Here is a 24160-nt window from a genome sequence, read left to right as displayed (position 1 = left end):
GATCGTATATCCCTGTTTCCTTGCAGATCCTTAGGAGAGGGTGAAGGAGGTTAAGCGTCCTCCTCTCTAGCGGTGATCCACACAGCAGGGTTGCGACGACGCTCCTCAAAACTCCAGGCCTACTCTGAGGTGGAGAGGGAGTGGAGAATAGGAAAGGCAAGAAAAGACTCTAGCCTATGAGGCTGTGAATCCCTCCTATTTATAGAGATCCCGTGTCAAACCCTAATGGGTCCTTCCCTAGTGTGTATTGGATCTACATCCAATAAGACAAGGGCTCCGTCGGATATCTCATATCCGAACCTCTACTCATCGCAATGCCTACCATATGTGTGTGACCCTCTAGGCCCAATATCGAGCTGGCCGTGAGTCATACCTGTCAGAACTCCTTCTAACTCAGTGAATCATTATCTCTGTAATAATTCACTCGACTCATCGACTACGGACGTACTAGGCCACTACGCCGTAGTCCCCAAACGATACAAGGGAATCCAATCCATTGGACCTGTCTGTCCTCAGTTACCATGTACCTATAGTCCCTCATCCATCTAATATCCCAGAGACCGTATATCGAGCATGGTGCTGTCAGACCCATACGGTTTCTACTCAAGTCTCGCTCTAATAGGATTCTCCCGGAGAACTCTTTCTCTCTCAACCCGAATGACCCTGGCCAGGGATTTGTCTGAGCAAGAACACATGGGATATTCCTCTCATGACGTCGAGAGTGGATGATCCTCTGTCGACACTCAATAGCCCTCGTAAGGTCGACTACCACTCCCAATGACCAGCTGTACTAGATCTGGGACAGCCAAACCTATAAGTCTGGTATCAAAGAGTGGAGCACTCATACAGAACATCCTTGGTGTCTCAAGTCTAAGGACCAGATACACCACTAGGACTACGGAATCGCTGTCTGACAATAAGGCATCATCAACCATCCAACATTCCGTAAGCGGATCAATCAGTGAACTCATTCTCCAATGAGCACCTGTACTATATCCCTAGTGTCCCTACACGAGCAGCTATGAGACCAGCTGCATCCATCATATGGACGGGTATACAGCACACCAGTCTATACGGTTATCACGATGTCCCTCTCGAGTAACCTATGACCGGGATTATTTAGGATATGTGTTTAAAGGTGAATCGATCTCATTATCGTGATCTCATCACGATCCGATTCCCATTGCACAAATCCAAGGACATCACAATATATATATGCATTTATACAATAGTTATAAAGTGATATACGCCAAAATATAATAAGCAAAAAGATTCTGTATCAAGTCACACATGCCATCACTCACGTGATTGGCTTGCTGGGCACCTATGACTAGCATAGAGCCCTCTAGTTATTCTAGAGAAGACATACTGTAAACCTGTTATTATTATTATTGATAGTGAAAGTTTGAGGTGGACTACGGTCCCGTAGTTTTTTCCACATTGGGTTTTCCACGTTAAAAGATTTGGTCTCACTGTGTGATTGATTATTTGCTCTATTGTTTATGCTATGCTGGTTGATATTTACATTTGGATATCAAGTTGGTATTTTGATAAGGAATCCATTTTGATGCACAAAGAGGGAAAATAATATTCCGCTTTACCAAGTTTTCCCCAACAAATACAATATTTAAGTCAGTTCAGCTGATTTTACATCCATGCAAATATCAGTAAATAAAATAAATATATATATATAAATCTATGTAAAATTGATTTAACATGATTTTTCATCGTGTGAAATCAATTACAAGATACTTCGACTAAATCACTTAATTATAATCCCCTTGTATATCCTCTCATCTAAATTTTATAAATTTTATATTTTTCTTTATCCTAACGAGTTTTTCTCTAGATTGATAAGATATAGAGAAGAACTACTTTTATATACAAATATATACTAGTATGTCATAATACGTAGCGGAATTAAATAGAAATCATAATCAAATATGACACAAAGATTTATATGGAAAACCCCTCCAACGTGAAGGGTAAAAACCATGGGGTAAACTAGAGATAATCCACTATAAGAATAATAAATATACAAATCTCATAGTCTTTTGCCCAAAACTCAAGCAACAATCTAATAACTGGGACACAAGGATTATGTCACTATGCATAATATCTAAATTCTCCCTAAGTAATCAAAGCAATAATCTACTATAAATTTGATCTAAGATGAGAACACTATAAAATAGTCTCTTTGTGTTGTCCTTGTCTTTTTCCCTTTCATTCTCTTGTTTTTCTACCATTTTCTCTTCCTTTTTGAATCAAGTTCATATTGCAGTTTTTTGTCTTGTTATTGTAGTTTTTCTCCTCTAAATTTCATAGCTTCTAATTAGATTTAAAGTTAAATTAAAGGAGAGGTGGCTGAACTTATGAGCTGTCAGCCCAACATAGATACCATAGAAAAATCCACGATCATCCAACCCAAAGTATCCTTCGTATTTAATTATCATCCTATCAAAATCTAAGATACATAAGATATTTATAAAAAACTATACTTAATTTTTAAAGATTTTTTTTCATGAAAACTATATTTTATCATCCTAAGACACTGCATGACAATGATAAAATATTTATCAATCTCAATATTTTCATACAAGAAAATCAAAGAAAATTTTATATATATATATATATATAATTTTAACTAGTTAATATTAATTATAGTTAAACATGATTAACCTGAGTTTTTTGGATTAATATTAATTAGTTATCGAATTTATAGAGACAAAAATGTTTCAAAAATCGCTATTTTCAAACAGTAAAAGAATAATTATGTGAAAATTCCAATATATATATCGTACAATTGGTATTCTGGATAGTCCGTGAACACAACGTGATGGCCTTCGCACCCGCCGTCCTCCCGGCCAAGCCCGCCCCGCCCCTCCCGCAGCCCCCCCCGGCTTCCAACCACAAGACCATCATCTTGGAACAGTGCAGGACTCTCCGCGACCTGCACCAGATCCACGCCCGCCTCATCAAGACCGGCGCCGCCCGCCTCCCCTCCGTCGCCGAGAACCTCCTCGAGTGCTCCGCCCTCCTCATCCCCGGCAGCCTCGATTACGCCCTCGAGATCTTCCGCGCGGTCCCCCGCCCTCACGCCCAGGCTTACAATATCCTCATCCGCGCCTTCATCCGGAGCAACTCCCCTCAGGAAGCCCTCGGCCTCTTCCTCCGCATGCTCGCCTGCTCCGTCCCGCCCGACAAGCACACCTTCTCTTGCGTCCTGAAGGTCTGCTCGAGGCTCCGCGCACTCCGAGATGGCAAACAGGTGCACGCCCATGCAGTGAAGTGTGGGTTGCCATCGGAGGAGTTCGTCGTGAACAGTTTGATTCATTTGTATGCTAGCTGTGGCGAGGTCGTGGTCGCCCGCAAGCTTTTCGATGGAATGCCTAAGAGGGGTATAGTAACGTGGAATGCAATGCTCGCGGGGTATTTCAAGGCCGGGGATTGGGGCGAGGTTGTCGAACTGTTTCGTGGCATGCTGGAGTTGGGAATGGCTTTCGATGAAGTCACTCTGATCAGTGTTCTGACCGCGTGTGGGAGGATGGGGGTGTTGGACTTAGGCGAATGGATAGGTGATTATGTCGAAGCAAATGGGCTGAAGCGATGCCAAAATTTGGTGACGGCTCTGGTGGATATGTTTGCAAAATGTGGTGAGGTAGATAAAGCAAGAAGGTTGTTTGATGAAATGCCATCACGAGATGTCGTGGCCTGGAGTGCGATGATATCAGGTTACAGCCAGGCAAATCAGTGTCGAGAAGCTCTTGCTCTTTTCCATGTTATGCAGAAGGCCAAGGTGGAACCCAATGAGGTGACGATGGTCAGCGTTCTTTCCTCTTGTGCCAATTTGGGCGCACTTGAGACGGGCAAGTGGGTGCATTCTTATATTAAAAGAAAGCGACTGCATGTCACTGTTAATCTTGGAACTGCACTGGTAGATTTCTATGCAAAGTGTGGGTGCATGGAGAGTGCACTTGAAACTTTTGAGGAGATGCCAAACAAGAATGCATGGTCTTGGTCTGTGCTGATTCAGGGCCTTGCTAGTGATGGGCAAGGAAGAGAGGCACTCAAGGTCTTCTCTTTGATGCTTGAAGCTGAATTCCAGCCGACTGATGTGACTTTTGTTGGTGTTCTCTCTGCTTGCAGCCATGCAGGCCTAGTTGAGGAGGGTCAGATCCTTTTTGACAGTATGAGCAGCAAGTATGGTGTTCAACCAAGGATTGAGCATTATGGTTGCATGGTTGATCTTTTAGGACGAGCTGGTTTAATTGAAAAGGCATATCACTTCATCAAGAGCATGCCCATTGAACCTAATGCCGTGGTGTGGAGAACACTGTTGGCTTCTTGTAAAATTCACAAAAATGTCAATTTTGGCGAAGAATCATTGAAGCAAATTATCAAGTTAGAACCTAGACATAGTGGTGACTACATACTCCTTTCAAATATTTATGCATTAGTGGGCAGATGGGAGGATGCAGTGAGCGTGAGAAACCAGATGAAGGAGAAGGGAATTACGAAAATTCCAGGATGTAGTTTGATTGAGTTGGATGGTACAATCTTTGAGTTCTTTGCTGAAGACAGCTCTCATCCTCAATCGAAGGAGATATTCAGCAAGGTCAATGAGATAATCTCAAAGCTTAAGCTGGCTGGATATGTGCCAAATGTCGCAGAGGCACGATTAGATGCAGAGGAGGATGAGAAGGAAGTGTCAGTTTCTCATCATAGTGAGAAGTTGGCAATTGCCTTCGGGCTTATGAAGTCTCCTCCTGGAGCTGTCATTAGGGTGTCAAAGAATCTCAGAATATGCACAGATTGCCACTTAGCTACTAAGCTGATCTCGAAGGTCTACAAGAGAGAAATTGTTGTAAGAGATCGTAATAGGTTCCATCATTTCAAATATGGCTCTTGTTCATGCAATGATTATTGGTAAAATAAGCAAAGAATGGAAAGCTTTATTTTACAATAGACTTTGCTTCTACATTTTGCACAGCACACTGGAAGCATCTCTAAGACAAATACTCATCCCTTGCCCTAAGGATATACTAAATCTAGATTTTTCTTGAATCATAGGATTTGTACTCGTTCCCTGTGAAAGTTAATTTAACACATGGTGGTGCTCTACGTAATTAAGTTAATGGATGCAGATATAAGATCTCTTGACTGCCTAACAATCTACATTGAGATGAAACTTATTACTTCCTGCAAATGATTTCAATAGGCGCTTGCCTACGCGCTTGGGCACTCCCCTAGGTGCTCAGGCGAGGTGAGGCGAGGCTCGAGCGCCTCGCTTCATTTCCAGGCGGCATGCTTCAAAGAGGCATCGCCTGGGCACTCGCCCGAGCCCAGGCATTGGGCGCTTCGGGCGAGCGCCCGGGTTAAACCACGCGACCGAACTAGTATTTTAGGTCTGGTTCGGTCTCCGGTGCTTTAGTTGGTTCAATCGAACCAACTAAAGCACCGATATCAGCCTTCCTCTCGTGACTTCCCAACCCTAACCCTGCTCGTCGCTCTCGCTCCAGCTACCACTGCCACTGTCGTCGCTCGCCGCTGTCGTTGCTCATTGGCGCTGCTATAGTTGCCGCTGCTACTATCGCCGCTCTCGTTTCTGTCACCGCTGCCTGCTGCTATAGTTGCCGCTGCCACTGTGGTCGCTCGTCGCTCCCACTCCCACCGCCGCTGCCGTCGCTTGCTACTATCGCTCCCGTTGCCACTATCATCGCTCACCGCTCCTGCTTCTGCTCTCGCTGCCGCTACTCGTTGCTATCGCTGCCGTTGCCACTATCGTCGCTGCTCGCTGCTACCGTTGTCGCCGCCGTTGCTCTTAGTTAGCAGCCTCGGTCTTCCTCTTACTCACATTCTTCTTACTTCGATAGTATAGTGTTAACAATATATTAACAGTATACTGCTAACTGTATACTAGTAATAGTATTTTTATTTATTAGATTAATAATATATTATTTTGATTTTAGTACTATTAATTTTTATTTATTTGAAATTATTGTTAGGTTTCAGTCTTTCAAGATAAATAACAAGTGTACATAGCAACTCAATAGATTCTCCAATGATATCAAAAAAAGATCTTGCATAGAAGTATAATTATCTAAAGGATCCGAAAGATCTTAATGCAGTGACTTGCATGTTCTACGATGAGACTACTATAGGTGGTATTTTTCGTACCAAATAACATCTAGTAGGAGATTTAAAAAATGCAGTAGCTTGTAAAAAGTGTCCACCTGAGGTAAAAGAAGAGTTGCTGAGTTATACGAAGGAAAAGAAGACATAAAATAATGAATCTTACGAGAATTTACCAGAAGATAATGTTAAAGAAGAAGATTATTCTATGAGTAATCCAAGTGAGAAAAAAGTATGTGATAAAAAAGGAAAAGAAGTTATGAGTACTAAAAAGGGTTTACCCTTTTTCAAAGATCACAAAAGCAATAAGGGCAAGCAAGAGGCTCAAAATTTAGACAAACAAATATAAGTGATGCTCGTGATAAAGAAATAAGAGGAAGAATAATTCAGCACTTTGCTCGCTTCTTCTATCAAGCTGGTCTTTCCGTACAACTCGTTTAGACAGTTTTAAGGAAATGATTGAAGCTATTGAAAGATATGATGCGGGATTAAAATCTCTAAGTTATTGTGAGATGCGAGTTTTATTGTTGCAAAAAGAGTTGAATTATACAAATGACTTGCTAAAGGGTTATAAAAAATCATGGGCAACACATGATTGCTCTATTATGTCAGATGCTTGGACTGATAGGAGACGCAGGAGTATAATTAATTTTATGGTTAACTGTTCTTTAGGGACTATGTTTGTGAAGTCAATAGATGCTTCATCTTTTGTAAAATCTGGAGATAAGATATATGATTTACCTGATAAGTATGTGGAAGAAATTGGAAAACAAAATATCGTTCAAGTCATAACCGACAATGGAAGCAACTATGTATTAGCTGGTAATATTCATATTTTAAATTTTTTTAATTTTTAATTACTTTATCTTCAATTAAATATGTTAAACTTTTAAGTCTTATCATTTTTGTTATTCTTTATCTCAGGTAAATTACTTGAAACAAAAAGACTACTTATATTGGACTCATGTGTAGCACATTGTATTGATTTAATATTGGAAGAGATTGAAAAGATCCCGGACATCAAGAAAACTTTAGAAAGGACAATTTTTGTTATTGGATTTCTTTATAATCATATTGGGGCTTTGAATATGATGAGAGAATTCACAGGCAATAGAGAAGTAGTGAGATATGGTGTCACTCGATTTGCTACTTCATTCTTGACATTACAGAGCGTGCATCATCAAACATAATATGAGAAACGTGTTTACCTCTAAGAAATGAGTGACAAGCAAATGAGCAAAAGAAGCAAAAGATAAAAGAACTACTGATATCATCTTAATGTCATCCGTTTGGAATCATGTAGTTTATGTATTAAAGGTAATGAACCCTCTTGTTCGAGTCCTTCAGTTGGTAGATAATGAAAATAAGCCTACAATAAGATATATTTATGAGGCTATAGATAAAGCAAAGGAGATAATTAAAAAGTCTTTTAATGAAAATAAAGAAAAATATGAGAAAACTTTTACAATAATTGATGAAAGATGGAATTGTCAACTTCATCATCCCTTATATGCAACATGATATTATTTTAATACTGAATTTTTTTTATAAGATTAAATATGTTGGGTTTGATGCAGAAGTTTTGGATGGGTTATATCAGTATGTTACAAGATTAGTTCCAAGCCTTGAGATGCAAGATAAGATTATTTGTGAATTATCTTTATATAAAAATTTTGACGGTCTTTTTGGAATTCCAATGGCAATTCGATCCAGAACAACTACGTCTTCAAGTATTAATAATTTGATATAATTAATTTTATCTATAGTATGTTATTACTAATAATAACATAAATTTTGTAGCTGAATGGTGGAGTCTATTTGGAAATTCCACCCCTAACTTGCAGTAATTTGTTATCAAAGTACTTAGTTTGATATGTAGTGTTTCGGGTTGTGAGCGAAACTAGAGTGTTTTTGAGTATATAAAGATCACTAAATATTTTTATTTTAATTAATTAATTAATTTATTTAGATAGATATATTAATATATTTTTAAATTATATGACATGATAGATTCACTCAAAGAGAAGAAATCGGTTGGAACATCAACAATTACATTATCTTGTTTACATAAAATATAATAAACCTTTGAAGGCTCGTCATAATTTGTGAAATATAATTGATCTAATCTCATTGTAAGATATTGATGATTTAAATGAGTGGTTGGTGGGAGAAATGAGTATCAACTTGCAAGATGCCGAAAACGAGCTTGTATTTGAAGATGATAAATTGACATGGGGAGATGTGACAAAAGCTTCAGGTGCTGGAGAACTACAAATATATACAAGACATATGACAAAGAAAAAAATAAGTACAAAAGCATCAACCTCGGCTCCTGAAGACATAGAATATGAAACATATTTTAATGAAAAGGACAAGAGGAAGAGGACGAATTCAATAAAGATGATTTGTGTAAAAATAACGATAATATTGATTATAATGAATGACTTTGATGTAAAATTTTATTGTTTTGAATTTTAAGACTTTTTGTTAATGTGACATTGTGATTTTGCACCTTAGATTTTCTTAATTTAATAGTTTTTTTTAATTTAAATAATTATATTTATTAATTATATTATATATTTTTATATTTTAGCGTCTTGCTTTGCTCGGGCGAGCACCTCGGGCATTTTTGGACCTTGGCGTCTTTTAGCGCCTAGCGCTTTTTAAATCATTGCTTCCTGCTTAGTATTTTAAACTGTAATCACTCCCCCCACCCCAAAAAGACTAGACAACTCTTGAGGAGACCCAATCCATATTTGACCTTAGTAGATAAATTTTGAGTTCTGGTCTGGTCCGAGACGTATTATGAATTATCATAGGTTCCATGGCATTGCTAAATGTGGGCTAATTGATTCCATCCATTGAATCATATCAACTATAAAGAAATAGATAACCATGTCTCTCATTTTCTGCATTACAAAAAACACCAATCAAGGGCACTTGTCTACCCTTGATAATCAGATTATCTCATGTTACATGACTCAGATCCTAATATGGGCAACTTTATCATAGCATCCACGCTTGTCCCTCTAAGTTTCTGAATTCAGCTGGGGATCAGGAAGACTAATGACTGTATTTCAAATAGTCGATCATTCCATATGATATCAAATCTTCATCTCTGGTAATAGCATATTCAACAAGTTGCTCAAGATTGCTGCAGCTGCTGAATAAGATAGGAAGCATATTATCCATCCATTCCTCTCTCTAGATTCCAACAAATCTGCCATTGTTCAAGTCATGACTGGTGATGCCTTCAACTCAGAGACTCAGCATACATTCTGCAACTGAATTGCTTGTCTTACAAGACTATGGCATCCTCTTGATGTCTTATATTACTTGTTACTTTTCCAAAGTTGATTTCTGAATATTCTTGCTACTTGCATTTCAGGTTGCTTTGGGTTCGCCTGGACTTTCCTGCTAGTGTTAATTTTGATCATTCTTGTGTTGTTCTATCGGAAGTTGGAACATTTAGCAGGTAAATTGGGCTCAAAATTCTGAATTCGCACACACTTATTGATGAGTTTTTTTGTTTTTTTGTTTTTTCAACTCTGGAGGGGGATGACGGAATTTGCTATATTCATCCCTAAAATTTCCCTTGTAAAGCTAGGTTCAACTGTTGTATTTCTTACTATATGATATTAAAATTTTAGCAGCTAACTTTGATATGCACATTAGGTGCCAAGAAAGATGGAAGCAGTATTAATATCTTTCACAGAATATCAAATGCATATGATAAGGCCAGTGCAAGCAATGGAGAATAATCCGATGTGGTTTGTCTGAGGAACTTGTAAGATGGCACAAAACATGTGCTAGAGAATGGAGTTCAGAAAGCCTGGAAGAAAATGGTGGTTCTCTATTGAAGTTCTAATGGCTGCAAATCAGGCAAAGCATATTGGGTCACGCAGCAGTACCATGTCAGCCATGAGGATGATCAAATAGAAGGTGAACAAGTAGTTTCAAAATTTTCCTACCAACAGCTGATAAAACAACTTGAAAGAGTGAGATGGACCCTGTCAATGAGGAAAGTGATGTGTTCACTGTCAAAGTTGGTCCAAGAACCCTGAAGACAGACACCACAGCCACCCCTATTGAAAAAGATTCTCCTATGAGGCCAATGGACACAATCTGTTTCTCACACTGGACCAACAAGTAATGTTTACTTAAAAGTAGTTTTACTTTGAATTTTATGTTTGTAGTGTTTGGAGCATGACTTATAGCTTGCCATTGTTTTGATTTTCATTATTTAGATGAAGAAATGAATGGACCAAATCTTTATCATTTTATCTGTCTGTTTTTCTTGGTCATATAGGATCCTAAATCTTCACTTAGAAGGACTTGGGTGGTAACATCTTTACCTGCTTATTGACATGTTTTTATTTCAAACAATTTTCTAACAATCTATTTTTGCTCTTAGGAAAAACACTACCCTGCATCCGGGGCTCCTCCGTCACCATTACCTCCCAGTCAGTTGAAGGGTGAAAGGTCAAATTCCTGCCCGATGATGAGCAGGCGATGTGCCAGACATGAAAATTTTGCATGGAAGTCATTTGCTGTATCATGGGGTCCTTTGCTTATTTTCCTCATCTTTGCATTTTTAAGTGCACAAATCTCCACTACAGCTTGAGGGTTCTTTGATTCTTTCTATATTCTTATAATGCTGCAGGACCTGCAATTTGTTTCGCAGGAAAGAATAGTGAGTTGGTGGCCAGTCCTTTTCTGAACTGAATGATTGCTTCTCAGTCCAAGATTATAAATGAATGCGCAAGGCTTTATTTTATTTCCCTCTCATTCCTGTAATCTCATGGTCATCAATCATGCTTTGAATTGTATATATAGTCCAGATGAGAGATATGCGTACCTTATCATTGCCTGTGACCATAAAGCGAACATGTCACCAAGTATGGTTCCCAACTTTTTTCCGAGTGATCGGAATAGATTGTGTGTGTGCACGCCCAGGTGCGCTCACTAAAAGCAAATATCATGCGCTTGATGTAGACATTTCATTTGCATGCGCACTCCAAAACCAAGTGTGAAAAGAAAAAACAAGCGTGCATTTGTTTCTTGATTTCTCAGCTATATGGATGTTTGTCTCTTGCATGTACCTCTTTGTTATAAAATTTACCAAATAATTGTGAATATTATTACTTATTAACACGAGAATCTCACATTTGACACTGCATCAAAAATGCTGATTGATAATTGATGCTTTAGTAGTTGGTGAAGTGCCTGCCAAGTAAATCTTTTTCTTCTAGGAAAATTTCCTGATTGTAAAATGAATTCACAGAAATGATCATTCCATTCTGAAATAATACCATTAAATGACGTTTTTTGACATATAAACTTCTGAAAACGTGGATATATATTCTTCCCCTTTTGTATGACTCTTGTTCTGAAGAAGAAGAAGAAGAAGAAGAAGAAGAAACAAATGGTCCAATCATAATCTTTTCAATAAGCTAAGAACAAGCGCTATTACAGCAAAATATCGTTTAAAACTATCTGATCATTCTAATTACCAAATAACTGCCCTACTCCCATGAACTATATATAACCAACCCAACCTACCATAGGTATCATGAAAGAAAAACATCAATATCAAGGATTGCAGCGACCAATAATGCATTTCTAGAATACCTAAACATGTCCCGATTAGTCTAGCTTCTTGCCCTGTTTATTTTGCACCATATGGAATTCAACAATTCCGATCCCCCCGAAACCCTAAACCGAAGGCTTTTCCGTCATTCCACCAGCATTTCAGAAAGCAATTTACCCCAAGTATGGACGGGGATCAAGTAATTTTGACATATAAAAAACCTTAACATTGCTCTTGTTCATTCCTAACATACTGGACAAGGTGAATTGTCTGAAATTCCACAAAGCTTCTCTTCGACTGGACATCAGAAGCACTGGCTGAAGCAGAAGAAGAATCCCCTCCATTTGTTCTCGTCGGTTGTCGTATCACCAATTTCATCTCGAGCTGCCATCAGTGAGCTTGTGCCAGGAGATTCAGGTGGTAAAACTACATTCTCCGAACTGTAGGCACAGGAAGGATTGACATGTTCCGGTGGTGAAAGAGTGGACAGATAATGTAGAAGCATCTGAACTATCTGACTAAAGTTGGGTCTGGAATTTGGATCCTCTTTCCAACAAGAAGTTAATATCGAAGCCAGTTCCTCGGGTAAGTCATCAGCACTCGGCCTGACGTTCTAAAACATGCAAAAAAAATTACAATGCATGACTAAAATAATGTTCGAGAAACTGTCTCGAGTTACAGGATTTAACAGTGCAGCAGAACTACCTTGAAAGCAACTGCATAGGCTGCTTGCAGGTTGGACATGCCTTCGAATGGAAGCCGATTATGAAGCAGCTCCCACAATACGATTGCAAAGCTGTACACGTCCACCTTATGATTGTAGTGCTTCTTTTCGCCGTGCCTTAACGTGACAGTGCTGTATAACTGCAAAGAAGAGACTGTTTTAGATTATCTATCAAATGATAAGATGTAAGCAAGCAATTCAATGTACCTCCGGCGCCATCCAACGGTATGTCCCTGTTTCAGCTGTCATCATCTCTGTTAATGTTTCTTCCCGTGCCAAACCAAGATCGACAAGTTTCACTGTCCTCTGATCTGCAGTCAACAGCAAGTTCTCTGGGAAAGAAACAAGGGCTAGAGAATCATTAAGAAAAATTGCATGCATGAACCTAAATAAGTAGCCTGCAAAAGATCAAACTTAAACGTGTATCCAAGCACCACATCTAACATTACCTTTGGAACATGCCTTCAGAGAAGTTATGGTTTGTTTAATGTCAAAAATGGAGAAATTACAACCATTAACAATCCTTATACTTTTTTTCAGTAGAAATTAAAAGGAGCTCACTCATATGTTAAAAATGTCCCAAGCAGATTTATTCTAAATTCAGTAAAGTAGTCATATCTGAAGAAGGAATGGCAGTATAGTTCTAAGCTGAAGAACCTGCATCATGCTTCCTGCCTGGCAACCCGGTAAGAGTCTCATTTCACAATCTGCCATGTAAAATTTGATCAATGGACAATACTATCACACCATATTTTTCGAGTGTAGTTTACATGTTTGCCTCATTGAATAAACTAGCCATTTTGAGCTTATCTCCAACAAAGACTATGTAAATTATATCAGATAAAGAAATAATCATGAAAAAGAAGTGGCTTCTATCCTTAAGATGCTAATTTTCATCTTGTGAATTATGTCACACACCATGCATGTTAAGATCTAAATCTAACATTTTTGTCCTAAAACATCATTCTGTATTTTTTCATTACTCATGTTATACGAAGAAGACAAAAGCTTATCAAACAAGCTTGCCCGGTTGATGCTTTAAATAGTTCAAATCATGCAAGAATGGTAAAGTCACCATGTAAAACATAAACGATAGCAAGAAACTTCAGAAAATTTATATAACAAATAAAAACAATTTCAAAGGAACTAGGCATCCTATGATGCCTCCATACAGAATACAGTCCCTTACCAGTGGGGAAAAAGTTACTTCTTTCACTAATTTCTCAAAAGCAAAAGGTGCACTTTCAATCAATCATATCTTATCATTTTAAAGAGACTCTTCTTCTATCAAAGCAACTAAAAACTAATAAGATCCATAGTCTAAATAATTGAAGAAATGAATAGCTGTGTGAACTGACACTCCTTAGTTCTGTCTACAACACAAGGCTGGGCCCTTTTCTCTCAAGTGTTTAAAATCTTTTAGCAACAAAGCGAATTAACCTGACCAAAACTGCTTGATGAGCCATTCTGTTCACGTTTCACATTTGATTTAAGAAATCTTGACATGGCATCTCGGTTGCATATCAACGAAGCACATGCTCAATGAGTATCCAACAAGAGTTTATTTAAGAAAATACAAATAAAAACATGACATAACTCTCCAACCCAAACTGTTAAATGTTACATGGATCAGATATGGTTCACGAAATCTTAACCCACTGCTGGGTTAGATAGGGTTCATATCAGTTGTATATATCCAAACTCCATAATCCATAGTACCATCTCCTAGACCAATCAACTCTTTGGGCTTGAAAGAAATGTTCTACCTCTTATTGTGGTTGTTACATATGCATGAGGTGTTTAACATGTCCTGCAGGTGGCATTCAATCTCGAGTCTACCAATTATGTTCTTCCCAATTTAATCTTTAAGACTTCTGCTGGTACTACAACTCTGCCTTCCATCCATATGGTTTTTCTTTTTTCAGATATAGCCATTTTTTAATGACCATCTACCGGCAGTCTCACACTACTAAGACCAAAACCAGCTTGGGATTTTTTTATTTCTGTCAAGATCAAGAGAAAAAAACAGTGTCTAAAGGTGTACTAACCTATATCCAGATTTGTCACCTTGACAAAATGTTATTTCTCATATGGTTTAGATATTTGATTCCATAACTAATCAGATTAGTTGACTGAAATCATATGATTATGTCACATCTCAGATTTATAAAAAGAAAACTATTATTTTAATATTCATAATTTACAAAAGATTTTTTGTCTCTTATTTTTGAATTCAAAATCTTATCTTTCCAACAATAAATATTTATTTTTACTAGAAGAAGGATCACATCTTCATGGTAGGAACACAAGTAACGAAAAAGTATTTTTCACCTAAGCCTCATATCTATTGCAAAGTAGTAGGTTACTCTGAAAATAAATATAAGATAAAAACACATCAATAAATACACATATTAGTATGAACCTTCGAAAAATCATAAAAAATAATTTCAATATTTGTGAAACATATATAAATGTCAATAATTTAATATAAAATGATATCATTAGGAGACTCATGTCATATCAAAAAAATAATGATAATTCTTATATAATAATCAAAATCATGCATCAGACATATGCAACACATCTCGATGACAGACATAACAGTTAAATACTCTAAACCGGATGTTGCACTCTCCTAACAATGAATGAAGATGCATACTAAACAAGATGGATTCCTTCCAACATTGGATGAAGAAAACTCATATCGTACTCCTAATAACGGATGGAGTGGTATCCCTCACCCACCTAAAGTGGGGGACACATTCCTCCCAACAGTGAATGGAGGAACCATCCAATCGTCACGTCTGATTGCCCGTTAGTCCTTAAAGGGAACCGCCCTACCTACTCATGGCAGGGATACATAGTCAATCATGATCATTCATTACATTCATCCATTCAAGCATGCATGCATCCAAATATAGTATGATAAAACATTATGAGGGACCATACTTGATGTATGTGATATGCTAAACTATGTTCATTGGTGGCTCCGCACTGTGAAGGACCCGTATCTCCTTTCACAAGTTATACTTCTAATGTGAACCAATAGTATAGCCACATATACTATATGGTAACAATCACATCAATATCATAAACTAAAAAAATAAAAAATCAATAATCATTTCCAAATGATTCCTTCAGATAAAATTTTTAAATTCATCAAATCCTAAAAATATGAGACATTAATCTCTCAATAGTTCTTTATCAACCAGAACTATGATTGGCATAGCTCAATTGACTTGAACCAAAGTCAATTCAGTTAGGACCTAACAGAACCAATCTCAAATCCTTATAGAATCGATCTGGAACCACTCTATACTAATCTAATTTAGATTTGATTGATTTTAATTAGTTCAAGTAGGTTTGAACTAGTCAAGTTGATCTAGAATCACCCTAAACCAGCTTGAACGATCAAATATGTCTGATTCAATCAATTAACGAGCTCAAATTAATAAAGGGAGAAGAAATTAGACTATATCGCATAATGTTAGCCTAAACCAAACCGACCTACCTGAGTCTTGGATGACTTACATGCATCACACATGCTTGTCCCAGGTAGCAGGTTAGGTTGAAGTACAATGGGTTGGATAGAGAGATGACGAAGTGTCTAACACTAATCGCATAGTTAGACGGGCCTAGCTTCGTAAGCTGAGCTGAGCCTCACCCACGAGTTTGGCTCAGCTTTACCACTGAACTAAACCACGCTTGGCTCGTAAGTTGGGTCGTGCTTGACTATATGGGTTGAATCGTGCCTTATCACATGAGTTGAACCATGCTTGGCCACATGAGCTAAGTCATGCCCGTAACATCCCTCATTTTTGAAAATTTTATAAAGGCTTATTTATAATGTAAGGACCTATTTGTAAATATGAGGATTATTTAATAATTCTTTTGTATTAAATGATTTGATATTAAAAGTTTATTGCTAAGGACCTAAATGTGAATCATAACAATTGGATACGATTTATGAAATATTCATATTAAGTTTTTTTTTTTTTTTAATTAAGGACATATGTCACTAGTTAACCTAAGGATAGTGCCACCTATGTTTGTTCTATGGATGACACATAAGTTTCTTTCATTCACGCTTACCACCTTGCAATCCTTATATTAGCCAAACCTAAGTAATTAGAGGATAAACTAAAAGAAAACTTAACAAAGGAGGGATACTTGCCGCAACTAGCGTAGGCTTGAGAAGAGAAGGGAAGAGGAATTGAATTGAAGAAGAAAAAGCTTTGCTTTGGCTTGAGATTTTGCATCAATTCCCTACATTTGAGAATCATATTTTTTTAAGGCAAGTGTTCTAATCTCATCCCACAGTAATCTAGATCTCTGATTTCAATCTTAATACTAAAAAATTTTGGAAGATTTTGGCTTCAAACATGATATTTTTGTCGTTTAGGAATAAAACTGTGAATCTGAAATTTTCCAAGATTTGATCTTTCTGCATTGTTCCAGTCATAACTTTCTGCACCAATCATTGATTTAGCAAAAACTAAATTCATCCAAAAATAGACTCAGCACTTTCTTTTGATACTAAGATTGATAAATTTGGAGTCTAATTACCTACCCAAACTGTTATTTCAACTGACCCAATGAAATCTATAAAACAAAGACTATCGGTTCTGAACTTTCAGTGCTCTCTTGCTTATAACCCTCTGTTGGAAACTCTGATTTATACAAAACATATCATAAATCTTCCTGTGCATAACCGATTTGAAAGATTTAGAGCATAAATGCCTATTGAAACATCTGTTCTAATCAACTCTATGAATTCTACAAAATAGAGATAATGTTCTCTGACCTTTGATTACTAAACTGTTTATAACTCCTTGTTGGAAACTCCAATTCATACAAAGCTTGATTTATCTAAAACTAGATTGATATATCTTTCGAATGACACCTAGTTTGTACAAATTGGAGCATAATTAGTGATTCAAATAGTTCATGAAACGTGCCTCTTAAATTTTGCCAGAATCGAGATTTTATCGATTCTGCCTATACTTATTTCATCTCTTTTGGAAATTGATTTCAGCTAAAATCCTTACTTTAATTGAGCTTTACATTATTGTTTTAAAATCCTATATACTCTTGTCCTTTAATTGTTTGTATACCTAAAACTATTATGTAAAGTTTATGTTTGTATTGCAATGTTTCGTATAGGCACATACATTCTGTTGTTCTATATATGTTTTCGATATGTGCCAATTTTATTGTTCACAATGCCCTTTTGTACTCTCGTGTTTATGAGATTATTTGGACCTTTGCTAAAAATAGTAAAGGGTGTATGCTTACAGCCCGCGATGCTCTGTCGACCCTCTCTGGCTTCATCCAGATGTTGATGGATGACGCTCCCAGACTGTCACAGACAAAGTTCTAAACATGATGTTTTATGTAGTACTTATGTATGTCCATGTCTTTCTGTTTGTTCATGCTTTGCACAGCATGTAGAGGAATGGTCGAAGGCTTAACAGCCCCATTTTAATTGGGTTTGGTGGCCTTCTTAGGCTTGTAAATAAAGGTCGTGTTATGTAGACACTTATAAGAGATATTCGGTCTGTAGTGGACTATTTTGACCCTTTGTTATGCAACTGTTCAGAGCTTATAAAGTCTGTTTGTAATTTGCATTGTCTATGAAGTGTTTCCTAGAATGTTTGCTTGTGGATCCCGAGTGAGGTGCTTTCTCTAACCCGTTTTCTCTTTTGTAGGTCATAAGGGACCATGGGAGGCTTCGGGTAGGCTGACCTTTGCAAACGGACATGCAAGGGTGCCGCACGACTTAGGCAAAACCAGCTAAGTCCGTGACAGATGGTATCACAACGGGACAAGCACTCATAGAAACACTTGGCATGCAAATGTGGGGGGGGCCTAGTGGGGCTGCGTTGAGGGTAGTTAGCACAAGCGCAACCGTTTAGGGGAAAACAGGCATGGAGATGTAGGGAAAAGGAGTCGCTCGGAGGAGCAGGCATTTGAGATTGGCATTCAGAGGAATGATCAACCCTTCACACAAGAGGCACCACGAGAACAAGCAAGCTTGGAAGAATGCGGAGTGCACAAAGGTTGGGATGGCTGAGTTTGAGCTACGGCTCAACGTTGACAACAATACTTAATGGTGCTTAAGGCAAACGAAGCGCTTGGTAAAGGATAAGACCATGCAAGGTGAAATGAGTTGCTCAGCGACCGAAAGAGTTGTGTAAAGCTCACAGAGGTGAGGGGAATTGCTAACTCGAAGAATTCAGTACTTATGCATGGGCTTGTATGCGGACGATGGAATGTTTGCGGCCATCCCAAGGCGACCGAAACTCGGCGCCATGGTGTCACGAACGATCGTCGCGCACCCGCAACAACTCCGTTCAACGAACCGTTCGTCGCTCACACCTGCATGTACAACTGCTTGACAGCATGTTTTCTCTTGGTTTTGGGTCATTTTGCTTGTAAATATGTAAGTTCGAACAAGCTGCAGCGTTACAAAGCGACCGCTCACCGAACCGAGCAAAACAGCCCCAAAACAGCCCAAAACAGCTCCGTTTTCGCGTGTCGCGGGAGGGTTGTGGAGAACTGCCTCCGCTCACCAAAACGTCAGCCATCTCAGACCCCAGGAACCCCCCGGGTGGCACAGGGCTGGATGGGGCTTCGGTTATATACCGGGCGTTGAACTCTCTTTCGCAAGTTCGCACATGACCTTTACGGGAACTTGTCTTCGCGCCCGGGACCAGGTGAGCGGCTGTTTGTGGGCTTGCAACTGTTCGTTCATCCTTGAAAGCCTTGTTTTTCTCCCTCTCCCTTGTTTCTCTTGTGCACACAAGGTGTTCGTCGAATTGCTTGTAAAGCTTTCCTTTTCGCGAGACTTCGGGACTTGTCCGATGCTCGTTCTTTCGAACTAACCAACTTTCTCTTTTACAGGTCCTTCGAGACCTGCGAGAGGTTACAAAGTGGGTTGATCCTTGTGGAGCAATATCGCAAGGGCGAAGCGCGACTTAGGCAACACAAGCTAAGTTCACGTCTTTACCACAAGGGTAACTCTCACTATTCCAAGTAGTAACGAGGGATTTGTAGTTTATACCGATGCCTCAAGAAAGAGCCTTGGATATGTTTTGATGCAATAAGGGAAAATGATTACTTTGCTTCTAGACAACTAAAGAGTTATGAACTGAATTATCCAACCCATGATTTAGAATTGACAGCAATTATTTTTGCTCTAAAGATTTAGAGGCATTACTTATATGGGCAGACATTTGAAATCTTTGCTGATCACAAGAGTTTAAAGTATATTTACTCAAAAAGAGTTAAACATGAGGTAGCGGAGATGGATAGAACTTCTAAGGATTATGATTGTATCATCTGTTATCACCCGGTAAAGCCAATGTTGTAGTTGATGCACTTAGTAGAAAATCTACAAGTTTTATGGTTACACGGGTTATGAAGCAATGAAAGTTATTAGAAGAAAATTATGATTTGAATATTATGAGGAAAGGGCAAGACTCAATGACATTGATAGCCTCTATCCAAGTGTAATATGATCACATTCAACAAATTAAAGAAAGGCAACTACGAGATCCACGTTTAATCTACTTGAGGAATGAAGAAAGTTTATTCTCATCTTTTCATCAAAGGAAGTATAACGAATTTAAAGGACTAAAATTTTCTTTTAAGGAGAGGACAGTGTAACATCCCTCATTTTTAAAAATTTTATAAAGGTTTGTTTGTAATGTCAGGACCTATTTATAAATATGAGAATTATTTAATAATTCTTTTATATTAAATAATTTTATATTAAAAGTTTATTGCTAGAGACCTAAATGTGAATCATAGCAATTGGATATGATTTGTGAAAGATTCATATTAAGTTTTTTATTTTAAATGGAGGACAAGTGTCACTAGCTAACCTAAAGATGGTGTCACCTATGTTAGTTCTATGGATGACACATAAGCTTCTTTCATGCATGTTAACCACCTTGCAATTCTTATATTAACCAAACCTAAGTAATTAGATGAGAAACCAAAGGAAAACTTAACAAAGAAGGGATACTTGCTACAATTAGCGTAGGCTTGAGAAGAGAAGGGAAGAGGAATTGAATTGAAGAAGAAGAAGAAGCTTTGCTTTGCTTTGCTTTGCTTTGGCTTAAGGTTTTGCTTCAATTACCCACATTTGGGAATCATATTTTTCTAAGACAAGTGTTCTAACCCCATCCCATAATAATCTAGATCTCTGATTTCATCTTAATTCTGAAAAATTTAAAAGATTTTGGCTTCATACATGATATTTCTGTCGTTTGGAAATAAAACTGTAAATCTAGATTTTTTCAAGATTTGACCTTTCTACATTATTCTAGCCAAAACTTTCTGCACCGATCATTGATTTAGGAAAAACTAAATTTATCCGAAAATAGACTCACAGCTTTTTCCTTTGATACTAAGATTGAAAAATTTGCAGTATAATTACCTACTCAAACTATTATTTCAACTGACCCTATAAAATCTATAAAACAGAGATTATCAGTTATAACATCTCTGTTGGAAACTCTTATTTATGCAAAACATGATTTATAAGAAACTAGACTCATAAATCTTCCTGTGCATAGCTGATTTGAAAGATTTGGAGCATAAATGTTTATTGAAGCATCTGTTCTAATCAACTCTATGAATTTAGTGAAACAGAGACAATGTTCTCTGACCTTTAGTTACTAAACTGTTTAAAACTTGTTGGAAACTCTAATTCATACAAAACTTAATTTTTCTAAAACTAGATTGATACATCTTTCGAATGACACTTAGTTTGTGCAAATTGGAGCATAATTGGCGATTTAAATAGTTCATGAAATGTGCCTCTTAAATTTTGCCATAATCGAGATTTTGTCAATTCTGCCTATACTTGTTTCATCTCCTTTGGAAATTGATTTCAGCTAAAATCTTTATTTCAATTGAGCTTTACATTATTATTTTGAAATCCTATATACTTTTATCCTTCAATTATTTGTATACCTGAATCTATTATGTAAAGTTTATGTTTATATTGCAATGTTTCATATAGGCACTTGCATTCCGTTGTTCCATATATGTTTCCAATATGTGTCAATTTTATTGTTTACAATGCCCTTTTGTACTATAGTGTTTATGGGATTATATGGACCTTTGCCATAAATGATAAAGGGGTTATTTGCACCTTTGCCAAAAAAGGTAAAGGGTGTATGTTTAGAGTCCGCGATGCTTTACCGGCCCCCTCTGGCTTCAACCAAACGTGGATGGATGACACTCCCAAACGTGGGAGATTATGTTTGGAATCCCACTTTACCTTTTATGTGTTTGATATGATATCCAAAACTTTGGTTATGTGCTTTTATATGTGCTTTGGATAAGAATGAAGCTTTGGATAAGAATGAAATAAATGAAACGTCAAATGTGGCATTTGAGCTTCTGTTTCATTTGTTATTGATATGGTCCGAAATACTTTATATATCATTAATATATTCCGAAACATTTCATATGCCATTGATATACTCCGAAATGTCTCATATGATATTGATATGCTCCATAACATTTCATATGTCATTGATATGTTTCGAAATATTTCATATGTCATTGATATGCTCCGTAACATTTCATACATCATTGATATGCTCCGAAATGTTTCGTATATCACTGATATGTTCCTAAACATTCTTACATCTTTGATATACACCAAAATGCTTCTTATGTCATTTGTTACGTACATAAATATTTTTTATGCCAATGATATGCTCCAATTAATCTTAATTGTTATAAACAAAACATGCTTCGAACTAAATGACATTGTAATTCTATATTCGATGAGTGGCTATCTATGAACTCTTGTATCCTTACCTTGTATTTTGATACCTTGTTTGTTTGAAAGTGTCCTCTTTTGCCATGCATATATTAGTCGCTTCTGAGCTTTATATGCTCACTCCGTTGCTATATAATTTTTTTTAGAATAACTTGTCGCTCGCTAAAATATTTAAATTGGACTAAGACAATGGAAAGCTAGAAGAATTTGGATAAATCTTTCGTAGTTGATAGGTTGTTGTTGTATAATTACATTTTGTGTGAAATGAAATATTAACAACAAAACTAGATTTATATATCTTGTAAACATTTGAAAAGTACCTCTCATGTCGAAATTTTGGGAATGTTAAGTTTAATTTGTGTAAGGATATAACCATGTGGTACATGTTGGTTTTGTGATTGTATAGATTCCCACACTTGTAGATTTATGATGTGGTTATGGTTTAGTTGAATTGGTTTTGGATTTTATAAATCATTAAGTGATATAATGTATGATTATAAACTGCATAGGTTTTATGAATTGTAGATTATGAAGGTGAATTTTGACTTGAATGTTTTCTTAATGACCTCAAATGTGTATTTGGATCCTGGATTATTGTTAAATTATAATATTATCGATTTTAAAATAGATTCACACCTCTTGAATGTGAAAATTCGAGGGCGCGTGACGGTGCCTAACCACATGAGCTGAGTCATACTTGGTCATATGGGTCGGATCATACCTAGTCACATAGGTTGAGTCGTACCTTATCGCATGGGCTGAATCTTACCCAGCCACAAGTGTTAGGTCGACCAGGTCTAGAAGATCAACATGACTTAGGTTAGACCCCAATTAGACTCCGCTTATTAAAGTAGATTTTAATATTTTAAATTATTAAAGAGTAACTCAAATCCATGAATTAAAAAATTTAAATTCATGATCTTATATTTAAAACTAATTAAATCATAGAAATTCACATATAATTTTTGAAACATAGATATATCTAATTAAATAAATTAAAATTATTATGTTAATAAAAGTAAGAATTTTAATAATTAAATTAACTTGAAATTCACTTAAACTTAAGAGACCACTATAAGTCAAATAATCATTATACCATCATAAATCAATTATTATTACTTATTAATCATAAATTTTCGAAATTAGTATATTATTATATATTATAAAAGTAGAATCCTAATATCAAAGATTTCACGTGAACTAAAGCTGGTAAGAAAAGAATAGAGGATCCTACCTCTCCTCGGGGAATCCTCTCCTCAATCCTTCCACTGCTAAGCTCAACGAGGAATAAGAGAGGAGCCCCCTTTATATAGTAGAAGATGAGCTCTTCTCGAAGAGCAAGTAGTAATTTAAATTTTATTTTAAATTTATTTTTATTTTGCTTTTACACATAAAGTTAGAAATAAAATATTTTTTTCTTATGGTTCACACATAAAAATGTAATTTGAACCATTTACTTTCTAAAAATTACATTACTCATTAGGAAATAAATCAATTAATAATTTAATTGATTGATAAGATTCATAACTTGTCCACATGATTAAGGAAATCAATAATCAATTTTAATCATTTCCTTAGCCTTATTACACAAATAAGAAAATTAATAATTTAAATAAAGCAACACATTATTTTGGTAATTTATTCATGTTAAGGGAGAAAAATTATCCTTGATTACATTTCTCCCCCACTTAACTGAAATTTGGTCCCCAAATTTGATATAAAAAATGATATTAATCAATATAGTTAACACTTCAAATACTAAATCAAAGGATAAATCTAAATCAACTTGAAAATATTTAGATATAAATGTGCCACTCGAAAACTTTTAAGTCAAAAGATGTGTTTTCTTTGTTTTATATTTTTTTTTCAGCATAAAATATATGAGAAATTGAGGAAACTCATTAAATAAATT

General features: G+C 36.7%; 2 protein-coding genes across 4 annotated transcripts in view; one reads left to right on the top strand and one right to left on the bottom strand.

The window, feature by feature from the left end:
- Positions 1-3028: 3028 nt before the first annotated feature.
- LOC135638355 (pentatricopeptide repeat-containing protein At1g08070, chloroplastic-like) lies at positions 3029-4965 on the top strand. Its single transcript, XM_065151461.1, has one exon. The coding sequence runs from the start codon at positions 3176-3178 to the stop codon at positions 4928-4930; it is 1755 nt and encodes a 584-aa protein (XP_065007533.1). The 5' UTR covers positions 3029-3175; the 3' UTR covers positions 4931-4965.
- A 6593-nt stretch (positions 4966-11558) lies between these two features.
- Positions 11559-24160, bottom strand: part of LOC103973760 (serine/threonine-protein kinase STY13) — a 38674-nt gene continuing 26072 nt past the window's right edge. Inside the window, exons 4-6 of one of the 3 annotated variants that reach the window (XM_018821573.2) lie at positions 12654-12796; positions 12428-12586; positions 11559-12335 (exon numbers count right to left, since the gene is read on the bottom strand). In XM_018821573.2, the coding sequence (XP_018677118.2) occupies positions 12027-12335; positions 12428-12586; positions 12654-12796 (611 nt within the window). In that variant the 3' untranslated portion in view covers positions 11559-12026. The remainder of the gene's footprint in view (positions 12336-12427; positions 12587-12653; positions 12797-24160) is intronic. The other 2 variants (XM_009388408.3, XM_009388407.3) reach the window with 2 other exon arrangements.

Source organism: Musa acuminata, chromosome BXJ3-5 (genome assembly GCF_036884655.1).
Source record: "Musa acuminata AAA Group cultivar baxijiao chromosome BXJ3-5, Cavendish_Baxijiao_AAA, whole genome shotgun sequence".
NCBI lineage: Eukaryota > Viridiplantae > Streptophyta > Magnoliopsida > Zingiberales > Musaceae > Musa > Musa acuminata.
Note: the sequence above shows the minus strand (reverse complement) of the source record. Positions and strands in the feature narration are given on the sequence as shown.